General features: G+C 40.5%; 1 protein-coding gene across 1 annotated transcript; it reads left to right on the forward strand.

Moving 5' to 3' along the window:
* Nucleotides 1-138: 138 nt before the first annotated feature.
* Nucleotides 139-12428, forward strand: adamts15a (ADAM metallopeptidase with thrombospondin type 1 motif, 15a). Its single transcript, XM_079356691.1, has 8 exons — nt 139-1900; nt 5633-5765; nt 5865-6032; nt 8051-8334; nt 8422-8599; nt 8711-8883; nt 9541-9716; nt 9841-12428. Exons 1-8 carry the CDS (start codon nt 965-967, stop codon nt 10631-10633), a joined length of 2841 nt encoding a protein of 946 aa, XP_079212817.1. The 5' UTR covers nt 139-964; the 3' UTR covers nt 10634-12428.
* The last annotated feature ends 9805 nt before the right edge of the window (nt 12429-22233 follow it).

Below are 22233 nucleotides of genomic sequence, written 5' to 3' on the forward strand. Positions count from 1 at the left end.
ACATAACATGTGGCGTGGAGTTAATCTTTAAATGAAGAGTTTTGCCAATGATCCGCTTATCACTGTTTTGCACTTGTGTCATTTAATTATTATTTATTTAACTGTAAAAATAAGTACAATCATTTTTGTGTAATAAACACACACACACACACACACACACACACACACACACACACACACACACACACACACACACACACACACACACACACACACACACACACACACACACACAAAGATCTCAATTCCTTCTGGTGTCCACCAGGTGTCGTAGTGATCAAACTACAGAAATTTACCTAAACTTTGCATGTAAACCTATATTGAACCAGAGTAGCCTGATATTGCTCTTCGGGACATCAGCTACAATAAGCCCCCCTCATAGCCCCCAATAGCCTATGAGGCATATTTATGTTGATCACCTAGTTTAATGCGTTTAACATCTGCAAATTATCAATCTGGTTGAAAAAGTGAGATTTAATTTAATTTAAAAAGTACATTTACGAAATGCTGTATAGATCTCTATACGTCATGGAGCCACATCGCATACAGACTGGACGCAGAGGATCTGATAATTCCTCGCAGTGTGTTGGAGTATGATGATAGGCCTGATGATGTCTGCTCAGTTTCAAGCGCAGAAAAAGTCTGAGACGCGCATCCACAGAGCGCCTCCAAAGACTGCCCCCTTCACCGGAGAGATAGAGTTTGTTACACAGGGCGAAAATGCATAAAGTCCACAGAAGGCAGCAGTCGACTCAGCACACACACAGACAGGTGGAGAATGGGACTGGGTCATGACCAGGAGGAGTTTGCACTGAGTGGACTTGTAAGCTTGTTTTAGAGTCCAGCGTTGTGGATTATGCTCTTCATCATCTGTAGCTCTCACCGTCTCCATTGAGCTATCAGATTGCAAACAATTTTATTTCTCCTTTGGTCACTGCATTCTTTATTGAGTGCAAACATCGTCATGTTTATCAGAGCAACTTTTCTCCTCTACTTTGTGGTGACATTCTTAACACTTGCTCGTTGCATGGAAAGTGAACTTTGTTACCCGATTAGATTGGATAGCCACAACCATGACAGGAGGTACTCTGACAACGACGTGGACATCGTAAATGGAAAACTTGTCCTCAAAATAAAAGCTTTCGCACAGGAATTAATGATCGATTTACAGCAGGACTCTCATTTTATCGCTCCTTCCATCTCTCACCAAGACGCATACAGGATCTCCAATACCGACGCGACAGCTGGCCTAAGCCGGTGTTTTTACTCCGGATATGTGAATTCAGACCCGTATTCTTATGCTGCTTTGAGCCTCTGCAAAGGTTTACAAGGTGCATTTGGATTTCAAGGATGGGAATATTTTATCACCCCAGTGCAAAATGACACCACAAGCGCAGAGAGCGCGCACATCATCCGGCGCAGAAGCAGCAACAACCTGAAGCTAAATTCCACCTCCCGGTGCGCAGTGGACAGCGACATCAGTCTCCAGCTTGCGCAGTCATTGGAGAAATACAAACGACTGGGAGATTACAGAAATGTCACCGAAACGATGCTGAAGAAGATGGGGAGAGCCAAGAGGTTCGCCTCGGTGCCAAGGTACGTGGAGACGCTTGTGGTAGCAGACGAGTCCATGGCGAAATTTCACGGAGATGACCTTAAACATTACCTTCTGACTCTGATGTCAGTTGCAGCGAGGCTCTACAAGCACCCTAGTATTCTTAACTCCATTAGCATCACAGTGGTGAAGATCGTGGTTATATCTGAGGAGGACAAAGGACCGAAGGTGTCCGGGAACGCGGCCATGACCCTGCGAAACTTCTGCACCTGGCAAAAGAAGCTGAACAAGAACAACGACAAGCACCCGGACTACTGGGACACGGCAATCCTTTTCACTAGACAGGTAATAAAAAAATGACTTTTAATTCACTCTACAGGGTCTGAGGTTGTAGGGGAGAATGAAAGGCGTAATTGCCCACTAAAATGCGTAAAGTGATTTTTTTCTTCTAGAAAATTAATAATGTTTCTTGATGTTATTAAAAATGACAAACACATATTAAACGGTACAAGTCTATTTGTTGTTGTTTACATGTATGTTTGATAGGAGCTCTACCTTTAGACACGAGATGACTGACTTTCAACAAACTCTGCAGAGTCAGTAAAATTGTTTTGCTCATCAAACTCATGCTCATGTTCTTCACCTCTGGTGAACTTACTGAGCATGCATTCAGAAAGTCCAATCCACCAATACCCGTACAGCTTTAAGTCTGAGACTGGGTCACTTAGGAAATCACTTGAGCTGAACAGAGGGAGTCTTGATTGCTCTTCATGGATCCTCAGAGGGCAGTTAATGGACTTGGAAACCACCTCTGAGCTCTCTGCACTCCCAAGTATTTGGCGGATAACACAAGGTCAGAGATGAAGTCACTGCTCACACTCATTGGTCAAAGTGTAAAGCACTGATGATTAAACTAACTGGAGTTGGGCAATGTTAAGCTCAACTCGACATTAAAAACTTGAAAAAGACGCATCACCCTGCCAGATAACAGATGAAGATAATTTTGGATGTCCTTCACTTTGCTGTCAAAAGGTCATCTGCTGATGCAATTGCAGCTGTAAAACCTTCACTGCCGATCTCAAATATAACACAATAAGTGACTTAATTACCTTTGGTAAATATTGCTAACATGACAGAACACATGATTATGTCTGACCACAAACCAAAGCGAGTTTAACCAATTACTTTTAAATATATAAGAAACCTCTGCACCCTCAGGGATGCAACATTCGGAAGTGTCTTGTTTCTCTCAGCCCTTCCCATTCCTCCTCCAGCTGTGGGTTTTCCAGTCCTACCCTCCCTCATTAAACAGGCCCCTGAAGGGAGAGATGGTGTGAGGGGGGGGAGTGATGTTGGATGAGGTGGTGCCTTTGCATGTCAGAGGAGTCATTCATGTTTCTGCCACATCTGTTCATGGGGCAGTTCTGCACAGCTGCAGTCAGCCCGCATTGCTGCATCTTTACAGCAAATTATTCAATCTTTCATGCACTTCCTGTGTCATTGACTCTTTATGCTGTAAGATGTACTTATTGTATATTAAGGCAATAAATCTTCAAACATAGGTATAGTAGTGTTTTCCATACGTCCCATTCACACATGCACAAAACTCCTTAAACAGGCAAGCTGTAAACAAAACTAGCCATATCATTCACCCAAGCTTTATCAAGACTTTTCCTACCTTGCCCCCAGTTTCATTTCTGTTGAGCTGATGTGGGAATGCAGCAGGAAATATTTATGAAAGTCACTTTGATTGAATGGGAGGTGTTTATGACATCTATATCTCGTGAACGATGCAATCTCCATGCACATAATTAAACTGCTTGATTCTGTTTTCCTTTCTGCTCTTTCCCCAACCTTTCACAATCCCATCTTCATACATGGAGGAACTTGGGTGTGAACACGTAACTCAGTTAGATTTTAGGGGCAAGAGTGCATGTGCGAAAACGGCTATTATAAGACGCCCAACAGGCGAACTTGTTAACCGTAGCTAAGATTAGATGACCCCATTCAATAGTAGACCTGCAGTCAGACAGTGAGTCATCTGGTTATAAAGTGCTATATAAAGCAGAAAGACACACATCACCATTCAGTCACTGCTAGACTTAACATTGTATTGGACTGAATGACGTCGTGTAGCAACTTTGACAACTTGTACATAGAATTTCTGTATTTCAAAAGCAGGTTTAACAGAATAAATGCCACCAAAAATATCTGGTCTGTAACTCTTAATTCCAAAGTTTCCAACTTATTCACTTAATGATGCAAGGACAACTGACATTAATGATTATTAACTGTAAATATTGTGACAGTACGAGCATGCTGAATAGTTTTTTCAACAATTTTCAAATGTGTAGAAATCTACAAAAATATATAGGTGAAGCCATTGGTCCCCATTTATCAATACAAACGCCTGTTTATGTGCACAAGTAGTAGCCTGCATACGCTTCAGGTATCAAACTGTCCATTTACATAACATGCACAGATAATGGAGCTTTTTCTGCTAAGCAAATAAGTCAAGTGAACATCAACAGCTGTCTACTTTTTAATTCTTGACTTGGTGATTCAAAGTTAGTCACTTCAGTCAGTGGTGCTGTTAAGGTTCACCTCGGCTTTTAGTGGGCATCCAAGACACATCCATTGTCTGCTGTTTACAGTCCACAGAGTAATTTGTTGGTTTTATGAAGACCAACTCGGTGTTGTCCACAGGCAACTGTGGTTTTCTTTAAACTTCCAGCCAGCATGATTGTTGTGTAAAGAATGTTTACTCAGTTCATTAAATTACACAAAAAGTTCATTGTCAGCAGCCAATCTGTAAAAGACTAAAACTAACTGTAAATCTGATGTATTTATGTTTCCCCTGGGAGAGAGAAGGTGGTGGTACTTTTGCTCACAGCGTGTTTGTCTTAACTCACAAAACAGGTAATAGGCTGGGAAAGAAAAAAGTAGACACACATATGTCCAGGCGTTTTAAACTGTGTGAACTGCTGCATCAGGCCATTTTTTCCCCACCTTGTTTTTAATTAAAAAAGTACAAACTGAATCTCTTAGCAACATAATAATTTGAATAATGAAGCCAAAACACAAAATGTAATCATCCAGATGTTGTTCAAATGCACTGAACTGTGCATAGAAAATAAATTAGAAATATAATTGGCTGAGATAACTCCATATTGTTTTTAAATTGCACAAACACAAAAAAATGTTAAGATAGATGACAGATGTGGGAAGTAGGTCATAGCAAAGAACAAACTCATTGACACGACTGTTTCTTCTCTCCTGTCCGTCTTGCAGTTCTTTTATTTTCTTGCTCCAGAATGAACCAAACCTTCAGATGTCGTCTGCACATGAGAACATCTGGACTAGATTTGCACCGGCCAACTATTGCGGTTCTGCGGTTTATTCTAGGAATGATTTGTCACAGCGCTAGAGGTCTTCACTTGGCACAGAGTTGTATGTATAGATTCACAGCAGCAGACGATTTAGAGGCTGTGTGACGTTAAACCAGTGCTGTGCTTTATCTGTTAGCCGACCGCCATTGGTTTTCTGTGTTTTTTAGGTATGTAGAGACGGGGCTGTTTATGGACCGAGCAAATGGGCGGTTCTCTGTGGCAGTGAAGATGATGTCCTGTGATTAAGAGGTTGAGCTCCAAATGGATACTCTCTAAGATTGGGTTTGAAACCATTGTGGTGGAGAAATAGGTCATCTGGAAACTCTGCTCTGTCTGAGTTATGGAAATGTTGCGATGGGGACATTTGCTTTACGTCATGGAAGAAGGTGCTCTGAGCACTTGTGCCTATATACAACACTTTCAAGGCTGTTAGACAGAATGCCTTGTTAACAGTAATGACTCTTTTCCTTATTTAAATAGCTTTGGCCATGGTTTCTACTGTTAATAATAGCACTGTATTTATTAGGTCTGAGAACAAGGTGACAGATTTAAAACCAACTCCTGACAGTTTCTGAATAAAATACAACTTCATTAGTTGTGAAGGAAATTCTTCATACATAACTCCTCGATTGTTCCCAACTGTTCAGATGTACTGATGCTAAATTGTATTTACATGTATGTTGTCAAGGATCTGTGTGGAGCCTCCACCTGTGACACTCTGGGTATGGCGGATGTCGGCACTATGTGTGACCCTAAGAGGAGCTGCTCTGTGATCGAAGACGACGGCCTCCCTTCAGCCTTCACAACTGCTCATGAGCTTGGTGAGCAGAGTTTGCATCATCCAGAGTTTAGAACACATTAGCACCAAAACTACTACTGCATTTGTAAGAGAAATCTGACCTCTCCATTCCTGTCAACAGGACACGTGTTCAACATGCCCCACGACAACGTGAAGGCCTGTGAAGATTTGTTTGGGAAACTGCAGGATAACCACATGATGTCTCCAACTCTGATCCAGATCAACCGCACCAACCCCTGGTCCCCCTGCAGTGCTGCCATCATCACTGAATTCCTGGACAGCGGACACGGTGAGTTCCAGGACCTCTGACCCTTGTGTTTGACTGCAAACAGCCTCAAAGTGTGTTTGAAGAGATGGGAACTGTGAGTACTGCTAAAGGAAAATAGTGGTACAAAGACTGTTGTTGCAGCAGAAGGAGCTTTGATTTGGTTATTTTGCCAAAAACGACACGTTTCAAAGTGACGCAATCTAGAGGAATGGTGTTAGAGAGAAGTGGCTTTGCCTTCCTCTCTATCTATGTGTGAGGTATGATTCTTCGTACACCGGCGCGACCTGACAAATGTCTGTACAAACTGTAAACACTTAACATTAAATATTGCAGTTTCATGGGTCTTATAGTCTTTCTGACAAACTTTCTTCAGTGTGTGCACTAATTTTAGTTATATATTAAAAGCAACACACAAAGTATGGAAAATTAACTGACTTTTATGCAGTTTAAGGACTTAGATTTTTTTTTTTTTTTACTTAATTTTCCTGTGCTGTCAGCTTCTTGGTTTTCAATCTGACTTAAATCATTTGAAGCAACAGCAAGTTGGAGTATGATTTAATTTCAGTATTCATGTGCCATCTGCCTAATCATCTTTAGTACCATGGTCAGTAAGAAGACTTCCAAACACCAAAAAGAAATGTATTTGGTTGGATGCAGATTGTTTGCCAAGCAGGCCAGACCACAGGACTTGGCCTTGGAACGATGCTAAACGTTTGTTTTAAAATTGCCTCCACATCTGTCTTAAATTAGAGGGCTTGTTCTGGAGAGAGTCACCACAGTGGTTTGGAAAGCGAGGTGTATCTGCCCAGTGATTCCCATGCAGGTTTGCTCCAAATAGACAAACTCTTGATACTTTCTGAGTCCATTTCATAGATGATCTTAAACAAAAGAACACAAGTGGAGACACAGGAGAACATTTTCAGCTTGACAGGGAGTGATTTCTTACGATGTTGTAACTTGGTTTCTCCAGGCTGCCTGTCATAAATCGTGACTTCAAAAAGCAGTCAGGAAAAAGAAAAAAAAAACACGCTTCCACATGTTTGAGGAAATTTTCATAAAGTTCTTCGTCCAAAAATATGTGTAACCTGCACGCACGCACGCACACACACACACACCACACACACACACACACACACACACACACACAGGAAGATGGCTATTGTTTTGATAATTGCCTTTTGGAAAGAGAGAGAGGAAATATGAGGCGAGGTTCAGCTGATTCAGTGAAGAGTGACGTGATTATATATTATTGTACTATTAGGTGTGTTTCAGTTGCCAAATTTGCTGTGAAATGGGAGGAAATTTAACAAAATTAACAGCTCATTCGCTAACTGCTCTTTTATTTGTTATGAATTCACAACAACACCAAAGGCATAATAAACACTGTTTTCACTAGTGAAAATGACCGGTTTTAGGTGTTTCTTCTGAGTGATAAAAATCGTCCTCCTGGAAACCTTCTCAACCAGTAACTTTGATCTTTCATGTTTCCAAGCACCTGCTTGTCAAACCCTTTCTATTATTAGGCTGTTCCTGGAAAGGTTTCTGCGCTCCGTTTGTGTTAAATGGAGTAAATGCCTTTGACCTCTATGCTGCATGCTAGCTGCAGGCCAAGCATGCAAAGTTAGGGTTTAAGCTCAAATCTTAAAGTTAAAGATGATCTTGTGTAATTGTATCCTTGAAAATCATGCAACAAGGGTGGGACTGAACGAAAGGTTGTGGGTGTTTGGGGAGCAGTTAGAGGATGGTTTAAGGGTGGGTGGCTGTATGTGGGAAGCTTTTGTTATTTACTATGCTTATGTTTGTGTGTATGAGTCTGTGTGTGGTACGTAGCATGCACTGCATCAAGAGGTGGTCTTCCTTCAAAGAGCCAAAATCACAAGAGTAATTGTTGCAAACTACCCTCAACCCATAATGCCACCCACCCTTTCACAATACACATACACAAATGCACAAACACATGCACGCACGCACACACGCAGGATAATGGAAATATTGAGGCATAGGAAAGCCCTTTAGCTAACTGTGTCTCTCTCTTCTAGGGGAGTGTTTGCTCGACCAGCCTCAGAAACCGTTGGTGCTCCCTGACGCCCTGCCAGGAACATCGTACAATGTTGACCGTCAGTGTGAGCTTGCGTTCGGAGAAGGCTCAAAGCCCTGTCCTTTTATGCAGCCACCGTGTGGTCGTCTGTGGTGCACAGGAAAATCCAATGGCCACTTGGTTTGCATGACTCGCCACTTTCCATGGGCTGATGGAACCCACTGTGGGGACGAAAAGGTCTGCGACCGTGGGATATGTGCCTATAAACAGCCCCAAAATGTGAAGGTAAGGACTTTGTTCTTGATAGCAACTTAAGAAAAATCTGTGTGGTTATTCTTTTTTTCAATATTTTTTGTTTTTGTACATATCCAGGTCGATGGGCGCTGGGGTAAGTGGGGTCCTTTCGGTTCCTGCTCACGCACCTGTGGAGGCGGCGTCCAACTTTCTAAAAGAGAGTGTAACAATCCAATTCCATCACATGGGGGTAAATACTGCCAAGGGGTTCGGGTTAAATACCGCTCCTGCAACCTGAACCATTGCCCTGACACAGGTACGGGTTGTTCAAAACAGACAACTATGTCCAATTGCATTTTTCCCCCTAGAGCGTTCCCACCTCTCACCTCCTGTACACTCCCTCTCTATCTCTCTCCCATCTGTGTAGGTAAGACTTATCGTGAGGAGCAGTGTGAGAACAGTGGACAAAATTTCAACAGTAACAGAATTGCCCACTCTGTGGTGTGGGTGCCAAAGTACTCTGGAGTGTCCACCAATGACAGGTGTAAACTCATCTGCCGAGCTAACGGCACCGGCTACTTCTACGTCCTGTCACCAAAGGTAAACAGCAACACGTCAAGCACATTTTCTGCTTTGACTGAGCAAATTTAAAGATTATTTGATTGGTGATCAGACAAAAGTTTGAACAAGTCGAGGTAAGGTTTTGAGATGTGTAAACATGGAGGAACATTCAGCAGCCTCTGGACTGTGTGCAGAGAGTGAGAGGAGGAATGAAGGAGAGGCGGGGGACAGTTTAGCTCATTTAGATAGCAGGGTGTGGAGTGATGTTTTGCAGCAGTCAGACCAAGTTCACACTTCACTCCGTCATAGTCTAAGGAGGAGTAGATAATAGCACTCAAAGGACACATAGTGCAACTCAGTGCAATTTACCTTCCATTAAAACGAACACGACAAAATACTGGCAAGGATAAATACAAGTCTAACAGAGCCTGAAAACACCAGTTAGGAAAAGATTCTTAAATATGTACAATAATATAAACCATGTTGAATACAGTAAACAAAAGATCAAAGGCTAAAAACAAAACATTTACTGAAACAAGAGTTTTAAATGGATACAGATAGACTCATTTCGCTGCATTTGGACTGGAGTGTGTTTTAGTATGGCATCTATTCTTATTCTAATTTAATGTTTTTGAGGACTGTATGGTTAAGAGAACACATGAACAGCTAACTCTAACATATGTTTGTACTTTCCAGGTTGTGGATGGAACTCCGTGTTCTCCAGACTCCACAGGAGTGTGTGTCCAAGGCAAGTGCATCAAGGCCGGCTGTGACGGAAAAATTGGCTCGAGCAAGAAGTTTGATAAGTGTGGAATCTGCGGAGGTGATAACAAGGGCTGCAAGAAGGTGTCGGGACTCTTCACCAAGCCTGAGTAAGTAAAACCCACATCATCATTGGATTGCCTCATCATTACTTACTTAATTGTGATTAATGATCAGCTTCACTACACTCGCTAGTACATGCTGTCATTGACTGTAATATGTTCTGACTTTCAGGCACGGCTACAACTTTGTGGTCATGTTGCCAGTAGGCGCAGCCAACATAGACATCCGTCAGCGAGGCTACAAGGGAATGATGAGTGATGACAACTACTTGGCGGTAAAGAACAGCCAGGGCCATTACCTGCTCAATGGGAACTACATTGTGTCAGCGGGCGAGAGGGACATTCTCGTGAAGAGCAGCCTGCTGCGGTACAGCGGTACAGCTGGCCTCTCAGAGACCCTGCAGGTTGTGAAACCATTGGGAGAAACCCTGACTGTGGAGGTGCTATGTGCAGGCCAGATGACACCTCCTCGCATCCGTTACTCCTTCTACCTCGCACGTCAACTCAAGGAGGACAAAAATCTGAAGAAAGAGGGGCGTTTGAACTCTCATAACAGTGTCTTGGCGGAGGATGGTGTCAAGGAGAAGGTAGGTGACATCCTGAAGAAGTCCTACAGTAAGGTGGATCCTGTTCTTGGGAAATGGATATCTTCAAGTTGGGACCAGTGCTCTGTGACCTGCGGCAATGGTATCCAAAGGAGGATGGTACAGTGTCTGAGACCCGATGGGAAGCCAGGGATGGACTGTGATCCTTTACAAAGACTTCCAGCTACCCGAGTGTGTGGAGACCCTTGTCCTGAGTGGTCTCTGGGGCAGTGGTCGCCTTGTTCCAGAACCTGTGGGAAGGGCTTCAAGAGACGACCATTGCAATGCAAAACCCAAACAGGGCATTTACTCCCCAGGGACCACTGCAAAGGCTTACGCAAGCCACAGGAGCTGGACTTCTGTAACCTAAGCCCTTGCTAATAGCTTGAATTTACAGACTAAGAATAATTGTTTTGTTTTGAATGAACTGAGTTGAATCCATCTGCAAATATCAAACATACCTTGAATGTCATGTGCAGGTTTTCCACCTGCATCATGGGACACTTGGTTGGAAGAACTACAAGAATATTAAAAGGTGCAGGATGAATGCTGGAAGATGTTGTTACTGCCATCACTCTGGTGATTAGATAGTCAAATGTTATTTGGAAAATATCTTCTACAGACAGTAGATTAAAAAAAAGCAAGTTACCTAATGAGTCTGGGACCATTTTCAACTCATAACATTTGAAGTGCAGGTTTGAAAGTTTTGGTTCAGGCTTCCAAAGGGTTTCCATCAAGCCTTTTGGTTGTCCAGGAAATACTCGTTTATTTTTTCAAGAAGCAAATATACAAGTATTGACGTTAAACCTTTTATAAACTGGACTACATGGTAATGCCCATGGGCTGCACAACACTTTACACAGAGAGGACAATGTGTCTTTGCTCAACAGAATTCTCATCGATCATGTAGGTTATTTCTCTAGGTGTCATCACTATGATTACACTTAGGATACAGATAGGGATTTCTAGACTTGCATATTTGTGGATACTGATTTGCTCTTTGTTTCCAAAATTTCTCTTAAATTATATTACACCCAGACTGCCCTAGAAATCTTCTGGAGCTTGTTCACATGTCCAAACAGCAGGAGACTATCCCTGTCAGGTGAGAAGGGTGGATATCAGGAGGCAAGACATCAAACATCAGAGATCGCACATGCAAAAAAAATGATGTTTGTTCATTCCTAAAACATTTTATAGAAATCTGTTGGTTTACAGCTGCAGAAAAAGTTTAAAACAACGTTGAACAAGTTTCTGCAGTAAGCCATGTGTAACTCGTTGAACTCTCACAGAAATAGACTATGAAGATGTATCTGGCATAACCCTTTTTAAACTTGGAAGAAGCCACCTGATCTACAGACACTGATTGTGTGCAGAACTTTCGCGCACCAGTCATGCAAACAATGTTAACCCGATCTGAAGTCACACTGGTGATTTCAGGGCAGATCTGACTAAACGAAGCGGGACAGGAAACAAAGAAGAGTGGTTTTTCTCCCTGTCGGCTCGTTGCTTCCAGCTCTGTGACTTCATCGTGCTGCTCCAGACACTGTACAGCTCATCGTATAGACTCACTACCACACTCACATGTAGACACACAAGGGTTTGATTCCTGCCCCATGTGTGCAGCATGTTTCATTCCCTCACTTCCTTTATCATTCGACCACAACAATGGTCTTCTCAGTTCATAATGTTCTGCCACGTTAAGTCATGCCTGTCTGGCACAGTTAATGCAGATAATTTATTATAAATGAAACAATAAAGCAGGGAGGTTAAGAAAAAAACTGGCAGCTCTTCTATTATGCTGTACAGGCAAGTGTTTTCCTGGATCTCCCTGTTCAGCCTGAGCCAAGCTGTTCTTTCTGCACACTCAATGAAATCCTGTTATCCATTATATTCTTGTTTTGTTTCTTAAATGGGCCCCATTGTCCAGTCTAACCTTTAACTAAACGATGGATCCTGGCAGGATTGTCACTCTCTCTTTTTTATATCAGCTTTTGCACTTTGTACAGCAAAAGAAACGTATGACCTGCATGGACTGTGTCGTATACTATGTATACATTTATTCAGCTCTGTGCGAAAAACAATGTAAATATGTTTTTATCTTTTTTTACACAGGTATTTGTAGGCCTAATGTTTCTGATTTAAGTATATTTATTCAAAATAAAGCCTTTGATGAAAAGTTTTGACTAGTATTGTATTGTGTACTTCTCTGACACCATTTAATGTCAAAATCAAGGCCTGGTCATATACCAGCACATTTACCACAGCTACATTTTAGCCAGTATTAAATGTCTTCCAAAGCAAAAGCATTGCTTCAAAGGTAGATCCATTCAAACTTTTTAAACCTGGACCTGCAAAAATTGTTCTGTTGATCAAGATTTCACGAGTGTGAGCACATTCTCTTGTGTGCTGGAAATGTCTGTTATCTATGCAAAAAGAAAGGACCTTGACTCAATTCATGTCTTTGTTTGGCTTTATTCTTCTGCAGCAAGAAGCTACAGAGCTTCAGAGTGTCACGGCAGTCTTCAGGAAAGCTCAAAGTAATCACAATATGCTTGGGTCTTTATACACATGCTTTAGAGAAAAACCTTCATGCCTAATTAAGAAGTGTCCAGACTATCTTTGATATTTCGTTTTTTGTGAGAAACCTTGGTACATGCAGTATGGACTTAACAAGAACATTACTTATTAAATTATTGTTGCATTTCTCATGCGAGCTGTGAGAAAAACATGTCCTCGACAGTAAAGCTGATTTTTTTCCCCATTACACTAGAAAGCCATGACTCACAGTAACAAGATAGAAGGCTTTACAACAAAAGCGCAGATCATACTGAAAAGGTGTTATGTCCTTTAACACCTTTTAAAAGGTGTAGTAGCCTTCACAGATCATTTTGCTGGGTAACTTCCTGGACCTCTAACCTAATATAGATGTCAAAATTGGAAGTTCAAATGCTTCATACAAACCATCAGTGACTCAGAATTGGAGAGGACTTCCTTAATAATGTGAAAAACATCTGCTCACATACAGCAAATCAATTTGTTCCTGGGGCTATTTGACACTTTCAGAATAAAAGCCTCCAATGATCACTGAAGTAAATGTGAGAAAATGCTATCACATCTAAACAACTTCAAACAATTTCTGAAAGGACTTCATATTATCATTTTAAAAAAAGGAAACTCTAACACTTTCGATCAGTCTAGAAACAGGCATAGAGGCAACACTGAGCAATAAGCCTCCTGCCATACACATCATCGCAATGGGACCACCTTTCAGTCAACCAAATTGTGCCCCTAATTATACATATGGGTAAAAACTTTTAGCTTTATAAAAATTAAAACAGATCACCCATTGAACATTTTTAATGAATGAAGACCAAAACGGTTTTTCATATCAAGTTTATTTCTGTTGGGCATTTTAACATGTGCTCTCATGGGCTCTGAACACAAGCATTTTGGAGCCCTCCAACAATGAGAGCCAATGGTCTATGCAAGTTATGCATATACATATATACGATTTAAAAAAAAAAAAAAGTATAAACAAATTGTTTGCATACACAAAAAAAATATAAATATATAGATTACTACTCGGAAGAGAAAGTGAACCCATGTTGAATGAGGCATACAGTAGCAAGGGTCAGCATTGAAGTTAAACATTAGGTACAGAGGAAGTGTTGGCTAAAAATGATGTATGCATGCATATGCCCATGTTTTGATCTTTTTTCTGTAAAAGATCGAGATTGATTACCAGCTGTCACATCTGCAGCTACAGTGAGTCAACATGTACAATGGGTGGCCAACATGCCTTGTAGCTGCTCACTGTAGCCTATAAAATCTCATCTTTATTTCACGGTCAACATTTCAGACATGCAACTACAGATATTTTCCGCTGCTTGACGTGGACTCATTCTGCCTGTCTGTGTCCACAACCAGTCCAAGAATGCAGCTGTGTGAGAAGGTGGAAATTTAGCAATTTTGACACGATGACTCATGCATGTCTGGGGACTGAGGAAAAGGTCAGAGTCTAGTTTGGGAGGTCTTATGTCAGACATTTTTTAAAGTTTTTGGAATAAAACTAATACAAAGAAGGCTGGATACACTGACCTACATATGAGCAGATAGAGAAAAACCTGGAGCATCGCCAATGGAAATATTTGTTTTTTTCCCTCTAGATGCCTCTTGCCTGGGTTTTATGGTCATATCTAGTTGCAGGTTTGATGTCTTTAATTGAGCTGGACTTCTTATCATAAACAATGTTTGACTTTACCAGCTTTACCAAAATGAAGTTTTTGATTCGGAAAAATAAATCTCATGGACTCAGAGGCCCAAGTTATATTTGAACTTAATACCATGGATAAAGGATCTCAGTCTCTTAAACAGTGGGAAGTTTATATAGCTCAATACACAGTTCAACAATTTGCAACGAGAAAGCTCCCATGCAGGACGAGTCAGGAGGGAAAGAGGACTCAGACTGTCACAAGACTGAAAGTTGGGTGGTAACCTTTAGGCGTTTAAACAAAGTGTGGTTTACAACAAGGTGCTTCTTTTATAGTTGGAAAAATGCTTGAAACAAGTTTTAAGAACATGTAGAAAGAAACAAACTGTGCAATTCTTTGTCAGGCTTATTTGTGAGCTTCCATCAGTGTTTACACATCAATGGTGCCCACTGTTCCTGCTCTGTTAATAAATGTAATTATGTATTTTATGTATTGTATGAAAACAAAGTCGACATTTTGGGTTGACCTCCAAATAAAGTATTTTAGGAAAATAGGTTGAACTGATTTTCTGCATCCAAAACAAGTCCCACCATTGAATGAATAGACAAAGATTGTCTGTTTTTGATTTTATTTCAGCTAAAAGAACTTCTTCTTTATCACAACTGCTGCAAGAGATTAAAACTGAACCACAATCTTAACTAGCTGGAAGAGTCAGCAGCATATCATTTTATTACCGCTTAAAAAACAACATTTTTGCACATTCTTTTCGTCCCCCCACTAGGAAAGGCCTACCCCTAATTACTTAAACCATTAAAGACCTAAGGGTTCCTGTTAGTAATTAGGATGAGTAGCCCAGTGACATCTCTTCTATGTGGTGTGTTGTGTCTGATATGCAGCAGATTTTGTTTGTGCAGCTTTTGCTGAGTCAGACAGACTGCATGCCACAGACCATTTTAAAGGTATCCACTCTGAGAAAAGTGCTTTGTACACAGTCCATGTGATTGTGAATGGGCACATGGGAAGGCTTAATAAACAACCTAGTTAATTCACATCTCGAAGGATGTCTGCTGACTGCAGCATGGAACAGGATCCGTCTAAAAAACAACAGTGATGACAGATCCACAGCTGACCGCTGCTGATGGAAAATATTCCAACGATTCAGCTTAGGGTAGCTCATTAAAACTGAATGTATCTTCCGCTGACACATTCAGGTTTATTGAAGAGTTGTGGCTTTCAACCCGTCAAAAGCAATTCTACAAGCATAATGAATTCCTCTGTGACCTTGTTGACCTCAAAACTTTAAGCAAAGAGTATTGATTCCACCCTTGTATCTGTTTACTTAATATAAAGCTACCATGGGTTAACATAGCTTTGAAAAAATGCAGCCTTCAAATAGAACTTGTAAAGTCGTGAAATGATGCCATGAAGTATTGTCCCACTCATTGACTTAATGTATATAGATGGATGGTGCATTTCCATACACGAATTAAGCCAAAATACTCCACGTGATCTGCGCTGATACTGTGCAAGTGACATGAGCTTGTAAAGCCGGGGTATTCTTCCCTTCTCCTTTTGTCACCAAAACGTCAAAGCAGGTTTAAGAGGGAAGCGCATTTAAGCTGTACCGTTTGTCTTTTTGTCATGTTTTTCTCTACTCGGACCAATTCAAAATCCCAGTGCAGCTCTTCCTGGAGTTCAGATGGTAATCAGTAATCCTTTAACTTCTTCCAAAGGCTTTTATTATGAAACATGCACATGACTTCTGGACTTTAAAAAAAACTAAAAATGTCAAATCAATAAAAAGGTCTGAACACTTAATCAAAAAATCTCTTGTCTTATGCTGATGATGATAAAGTTTCTGGCTTTGATCTTTTGTTTTTGGATTTGAACGTTCAATTTGTGCAACAGGCACCGAGAAAAGCAATCAATTTTAGAAACTGTGGAAAAACCTGTGTCAGGGTAGCTTATTAGTATCTGGCTAAGATGCTCAAAGATCCTTTTAATGTTTGAACTTTTCTCATGGAGGAATGTTGATTGTATTTGAATAATATCCTGGGACTCCCATCATTATTTCTCTGTATGTTCAAAAAGGTTCCAAAATTGGAAATACATCACAGTTAGATGTACTCAACTTTTGTTACAGGGGTGTCAATAAAGTAAAAGTAAAAGAGTCCAGGTGATTAACTGGCCTTCCTGCTGTCCCCATTTGTAACCCATTGAAAATTGTTTCACAATTATGAAGCCTAAGATACGACAAAGGACACCAGATAGTTTACAATAATAAGAATGGTTAAACATTTCACTTTCAAAATAAAAGCGATTGGTCCCCTGACCTCCCAAAAAAATGTAATGTTCATGTAATTTTCCAAAAGCAATGCTGTTTCTCACTTATTTAAAATGTTGTCTTTGTGCATTGAAAATCATCAGACAGAGTTTTTATTTAAGAATTGGGGCTGTACTTGATGGTGTGTGATGGGTATAGTTCTGCTTCATGGCAGAGTCAAGTTTTGTTCTTATGACAAATTTGATGTGTCTGTTTAAATTAAGACGGACAAGAACTTGAACGCAACAGTTGTCATAATACACATCAGTTCATATGTCGATATTAAACAACACAGCACAAAACTCCTGTAATGCAGCCAGCTGAGGATTGCTTCAGTGCAGCCGTCTGAGAAATAATTTAATGTTTCATTTCAGTTGCTCATCCGAAGGCAAAACCATAGGACGTAAATCTGGGGTTGGATATTCCATTAACTCTAATCAAGAGGTTTTTAAGGTCCCAGAATGAGGAGAGAGATTAAGTAGAACCATCTGTGTCTTTACGAGAGGGGAATAAAGTGGATATCCAAAAGTAGAGGGGCTTGTTTAAGAGTTCTGAAATTTATTCTTAACACTATAATTTGGATCACAAAGACACACCCGATGTGAATGAGAAATATGGACTCAATCATTGGGTTGTGATCAAAGTCACAGAGTGTATACAGAATACTGCAGGAACTCTGGCTGCTCATAATCCCAATCATAGATGTTTTGGGTGGTCTGGCTGCTTTGCGTCCTTTGTTTAACCTTGACTCTGAGATAGTTTGACTTCCAAAATCGTGCCCAAAAAAAGTCCAATGTTGGCAGGACACAAAATGAATTTGGTTGTCTTTTTTGTAAATGAGTGCAATCTGGAGAATCGCATCAATTCCACGTTAATAAAGAAGTGAAGGTTTCATTTCCTATTTTTATCTGCAAACCGTATGTTGACCGTGTCGTCCGGTTTCAACAGGAAATGCTAATGATACCAGCCATTTGAGAGAAACAATACAGCAAGTTTTTCCTGCAACATGTTAGAGGTGTAGACAAATAATTGGCTGGTTTTGAAATGGAAAGTTTTATTTGTAACTTGGCCCTGAACCGAGACTGATGGAGAAGATGGAGCACAAGACAGCTCCCCAAAAGTGAGCTCCCCCTGCTGACTGGCTGCACTAAACCTCATAAACTCCACCCTCTCCATGTTGACAGATTATACAGAGGTCAACAATGAAATCATAATACACACCAAATAAATATTTCTCCAAATGTCTTCTGTCATTATTATTAGTTTGTATCGTGCACACATGTCCAAGTGTTCGTCTCACAAGCTATTTGATGCTTAAGGGCTAAAACGCCACGATTCATATCGCTCTTGACAGATGCCGTTCCTGCGTGTTTACTGGATTAGCAGAGTGACAGACAACTTCTCATAACTGTAATTGTTGCTTCAAACAGACACAAATCTGTTCTGCTTTGAACTGTGCCAACGAGAGGATTCTTTGTTACTTATAGTTAAAAACCTTAATGTGTGATTTGGTTAGCAGAAGACGCAGGAGTCAGAGACTATAATGTCAGTGGCTGCAGATTTGAAGCGGTTTTTCAGTGAGATCAAACGCTTTAAGGGACAGATACATATTCTTCACTTGACGTATTCAGCTCTTGAGACGTACACCTGTATTTGTGTTGACACAAAATTGACTTGCAGTTCAATAAGCAGATCCAGATAAGGACAAGGATGTTACATAAGACCTGTGCAGGTCTTTCTCTCTGGTCTTTCTGCTAAACACCTGAATACAACTAGAACTCAGATAGGAGGAAGGGGATTCAGAGGAGCAGGTAGAAGAGAGAGGTTGGTGCACACTCTCTTTAACAGCTTGGGGTGTTTCTCCATCTTGCTTTGTTCTCTTTTTCCTCAAACAGGTATTTATTTATGTACCATGTGCATGTTTAGATTGCTGAATTTTGCTTATTTTAGTTTGGGCTTAAGTTTAGTGGTAGTCCTGTTTTCAGTCTTGTTCTTTTGCTTATGAAAATGACATGTGAGCCACAGGTCAGTCTCAAACCCATTGCAGCCTCCATACATGGGGTGCGAGCACGATGGCGCCTCTATCTTTTTCTATGTTCAATAAAGCTCCGGGTTAAACCTTTTCAAACCTGTGTGACGTCCCTGGGTTAAATATGTCTCCATGTTTTGAGCCTGAGTTTAATTATTTTGGTTCATATTAGAAAAAGCAGCACAAGTGAAAAGTTTGGTCATCAATCTGAATCGAGTAAAAACATCAAATGTCCCAGATGTGTCTCTTTCTCATTTACTTGCAAAGTCTGACAGCCATCAATGTGTGTCCTGATGAAAGACCAGTCACATGAAAAACGTATCAATAAAAAAAGGAGCTTTGAAAATACACTTTACAACCACAAATTTGGAAAAATATGAAGTCATAGAAATGTATACAGGAGTTTTGTTTCTCCCTAAGAACACAAAGCAGACACCACATTTGATGGATTGTTTTCAGGTGCACCTCTGTTTTGTTATTGCGTCAGTCTCTGCAAGTACTTAATTTATCAAACCAGCCGCAGATCCTCCTCCTCCTCCTGCTGTGACACCCAACGATCATCTTTTTGTGATGAAAAATATCTGTTTTCTTTCCTAAAGCTTCCTATCAAACCTGAAGAAGATCAACAACTGCACCATGGCTGAGAGCCAGAGGGCTTGAAGGCAGATGTAAAACAACCCGTAAATGCTCATTTGAAGGGGGACAGGGGGAAAGATGTAGACAGGATTTACAAGGAGACTTACCATAGTATTTCATGAGCTGAATGCCTGTATGACACTTTCCTTAAAAAAAAAAAGCCCTTCACATTTCTCAGTTAAATGTGAGACTCTTAATAACTCGAGGTTATCGTTTGTCTTGTCATTTGATTCGAGGAAAAATATGTACAGACATAAAGCAAATCACAAAAAAACTGGGGAAAAACAATATAATACGAGTTTAATTGGCACTAGCACGTCATGGTGGTGATAGTGCTGTGAACTCTGGAAGATGTCGAGAGCCTGTGGTTTGATGATGAAATAAAGAGAAGAACTCAGTGTTCCTCCTCGAACTGAAGGCTTTAAACCGATCTATTTTGAACGAAGAACAGGAGACCAGACTCCTGATTTTCATTTGCCCTGAAGGACATGCATGCTAATAAGCTCAAAATAACATGCTGATGTTGCTAATGAAGCTTTAACACTTGCAATGTTCCACATTTAAGTCAAGCTTCATGGTAGAATATAATAATACCATTGCAAAATCGAAACCAATGTGAACGTCTTGTCTATGCGTAAATACATGACTAGAAGCATGGGACACATTTAGTATTTCTTCGACTCTGACAATCTGAAGATTATCAAGGGATTCATGTTTATCCCACTTGTCTGTGTATCATAATTAAGTAATATGAACATTAAAGAAAGGGTTGGTCATTTTAGAAAATTAGCATGATTTTGAAAGTAGCATTCCCTCGGTGCTCAGTCTGCACCCACCACCTCCCCTCTTTGCTCCCTCAAAAGCCACGCCCCTCACTGACATGCACAAGCACTATTGGTTCAGAAGCGGACCTCAGCTCATGCTTTGAGTGTGACCTCGTGCATGCACGGGGGAGACAGGGAGGTGTGATTGGTACCGTGTGACAGACACTGGTCAACGTTTTTACAGACTTACAACGGCTGCAGTTACATTTTCTTTGTTCCTTTTACAGAGCACATGAATTATGAATGTTTGTCAGGACATAAAGACAATTTCAACCAAAATCTTAAAATGTGTTTCTGGAGAAAATTACCAACCTTGAATTTAATGTTGCAGCGGTTTAACTGTGCTTAATGAGGTCATCCAGCAGAGCAAACAACACATTGTTTAAAGTCGTTATGAATCAAAGCTGTGGGCTTACTCCAAAAAAAAGAGGTATGTTGGATGAACTAGAGCTGGGTAGTTTGTTTGAAAGGGGCAGCAAAGTTGGACTTACTCAACAGTATGTTAAAAAAAAAACAAGATTTATTGCTGATGATCGCCACAATATTGCTGCAAAGATTTTTTGGTGCATTAGGGACTAAACTGATCAACCAAACAAACAGACTGACTCAGCAATCCATAAAACCGTATGGCTGCCATCGCTCGAAATGAAGCAAGAAGAAGGGAACCACATTAAGGTTTGTCATGGAGAAGTAGAGTGAGATTTAACGAGAATTATTATAATTGATCAGAAAGTAAACTGTGGTCATAAACTCAGTCTTGATCGGTAATTACAGTTAAAAAGTTATTAAATTGTGGTTGACTGCTGAGTAAAATAATCATAACCCTATTTACTTAAGATGGCCACATGATTATCATTTTGCCATTATTCTATTACATTATGGCGAACACACCAACTTATTTTCATTAGTAAGCCCCTCCAACATGCTGATGTGGTTGTGCCGGGGAAACGTCGAGGGATCTGAAAGAAAAACGTCATCTTAACCCAGGTCCAAACATTTAACGTTATGAGCTGATTTCTCACAAGGTTGTCATAAATACAAGTGGGACTGCCAAATATATCACCAAGCAGAGCACAAACCAATGAGATTGTTTATGAGAATGGCTTTTGTGGTTTTTCCACATGTAACAAGAAGATAATAATGATTCTATTACGTGTTTGCCAGGATCATACATAATCACTGAAAGTGTCAGTGTCTGATCCAGTCAATGTTGCCCTTGAGCAGCAGCGTGAATCCAAAACCAGCTGCTGTTTGACGACACCACCGCTGTTTTGAAGCAGCACACCTCCAACCCCTCTCCGCTTGCATTCGCACAAAGGAGTTCAGAATTACTACACACCATGAAAGCACCATTAAGTGGACTCCAGTTTTTTCTGGGATAGCAAATATTTTTGAGTTACTTCAGACTGATAAACAACATGAATCAGATACATAAATAGATTCTTATGCTGTTGCTAAACTTGGGTGTATTAACCCCTTTTCAAGCTAATCAATAAATCACAATTACAGACTGTATAGCTTTTTGTTACTCTTGATTTGTTATCTCTTTGCTGCTCTCTAGCGCCACCTTTCTGTCTAAATATCGTTATTTCTTACTGAAAAATACCATCATTCAAATGCAGAACTCAAGGCTTCAAAAAGGAGCCAACAAACCAATATCTGTCATCAAGGTTTACAGTTTGTATGCACAGTAGTACTTTGTTATAAATGCTTCAAATATACGTTGGATTGGAAGAAGAGAAGAAGTAAATCGTATCGAATTTTTCCTAATTATTCTTCACCTATTTCAAATAACAATCTACATTTGGTGGCTGCAGAGCACCAACACAGTGTGGGAGGTCAGGAGAACAATAGTCAGATGTTTGATTTATGAAAGAGCATTCAAAGAGAGAGAGGCTTTTGATTTATCCCACTCAAGCAAACATCTGAGTTTTTGTTTGAAACCAGTTGATGATCTT

This window comes from Symphodus melops (assembly GCF_947650265.1).
Source record: "Symphodus melops genome assembly, chromosome: 11".
Lineage (NCBI taxonomy): Eukaryota > Metazoa > Chordata > Actinopteri > Labriformes > Labridae > Symphodus > Symphodus melops.

Coding starts and splice junctions, on each gene's coding strand:
- adamts15a (XM_079356691.1), top strand. CDS start 965: ATGTTTATCAGAGCAACTTTTCTCCTCTACTTTGTGGTGACATTCTTA. Junction 1,901..5,632: donor CAATCCTTTTCACTAGACAG/GTAATAAAAAAA, acceptor TATGTTGTCAAG/GATCTGTGTGGAGCCTCCAC. Junction 5,766..5,864: donor CACAACTGCTCATGAGCTTG/GTGAGCAGAGTT, acceptor TCCTGTCAACAG/GACACGTGTTCAACATGCCC.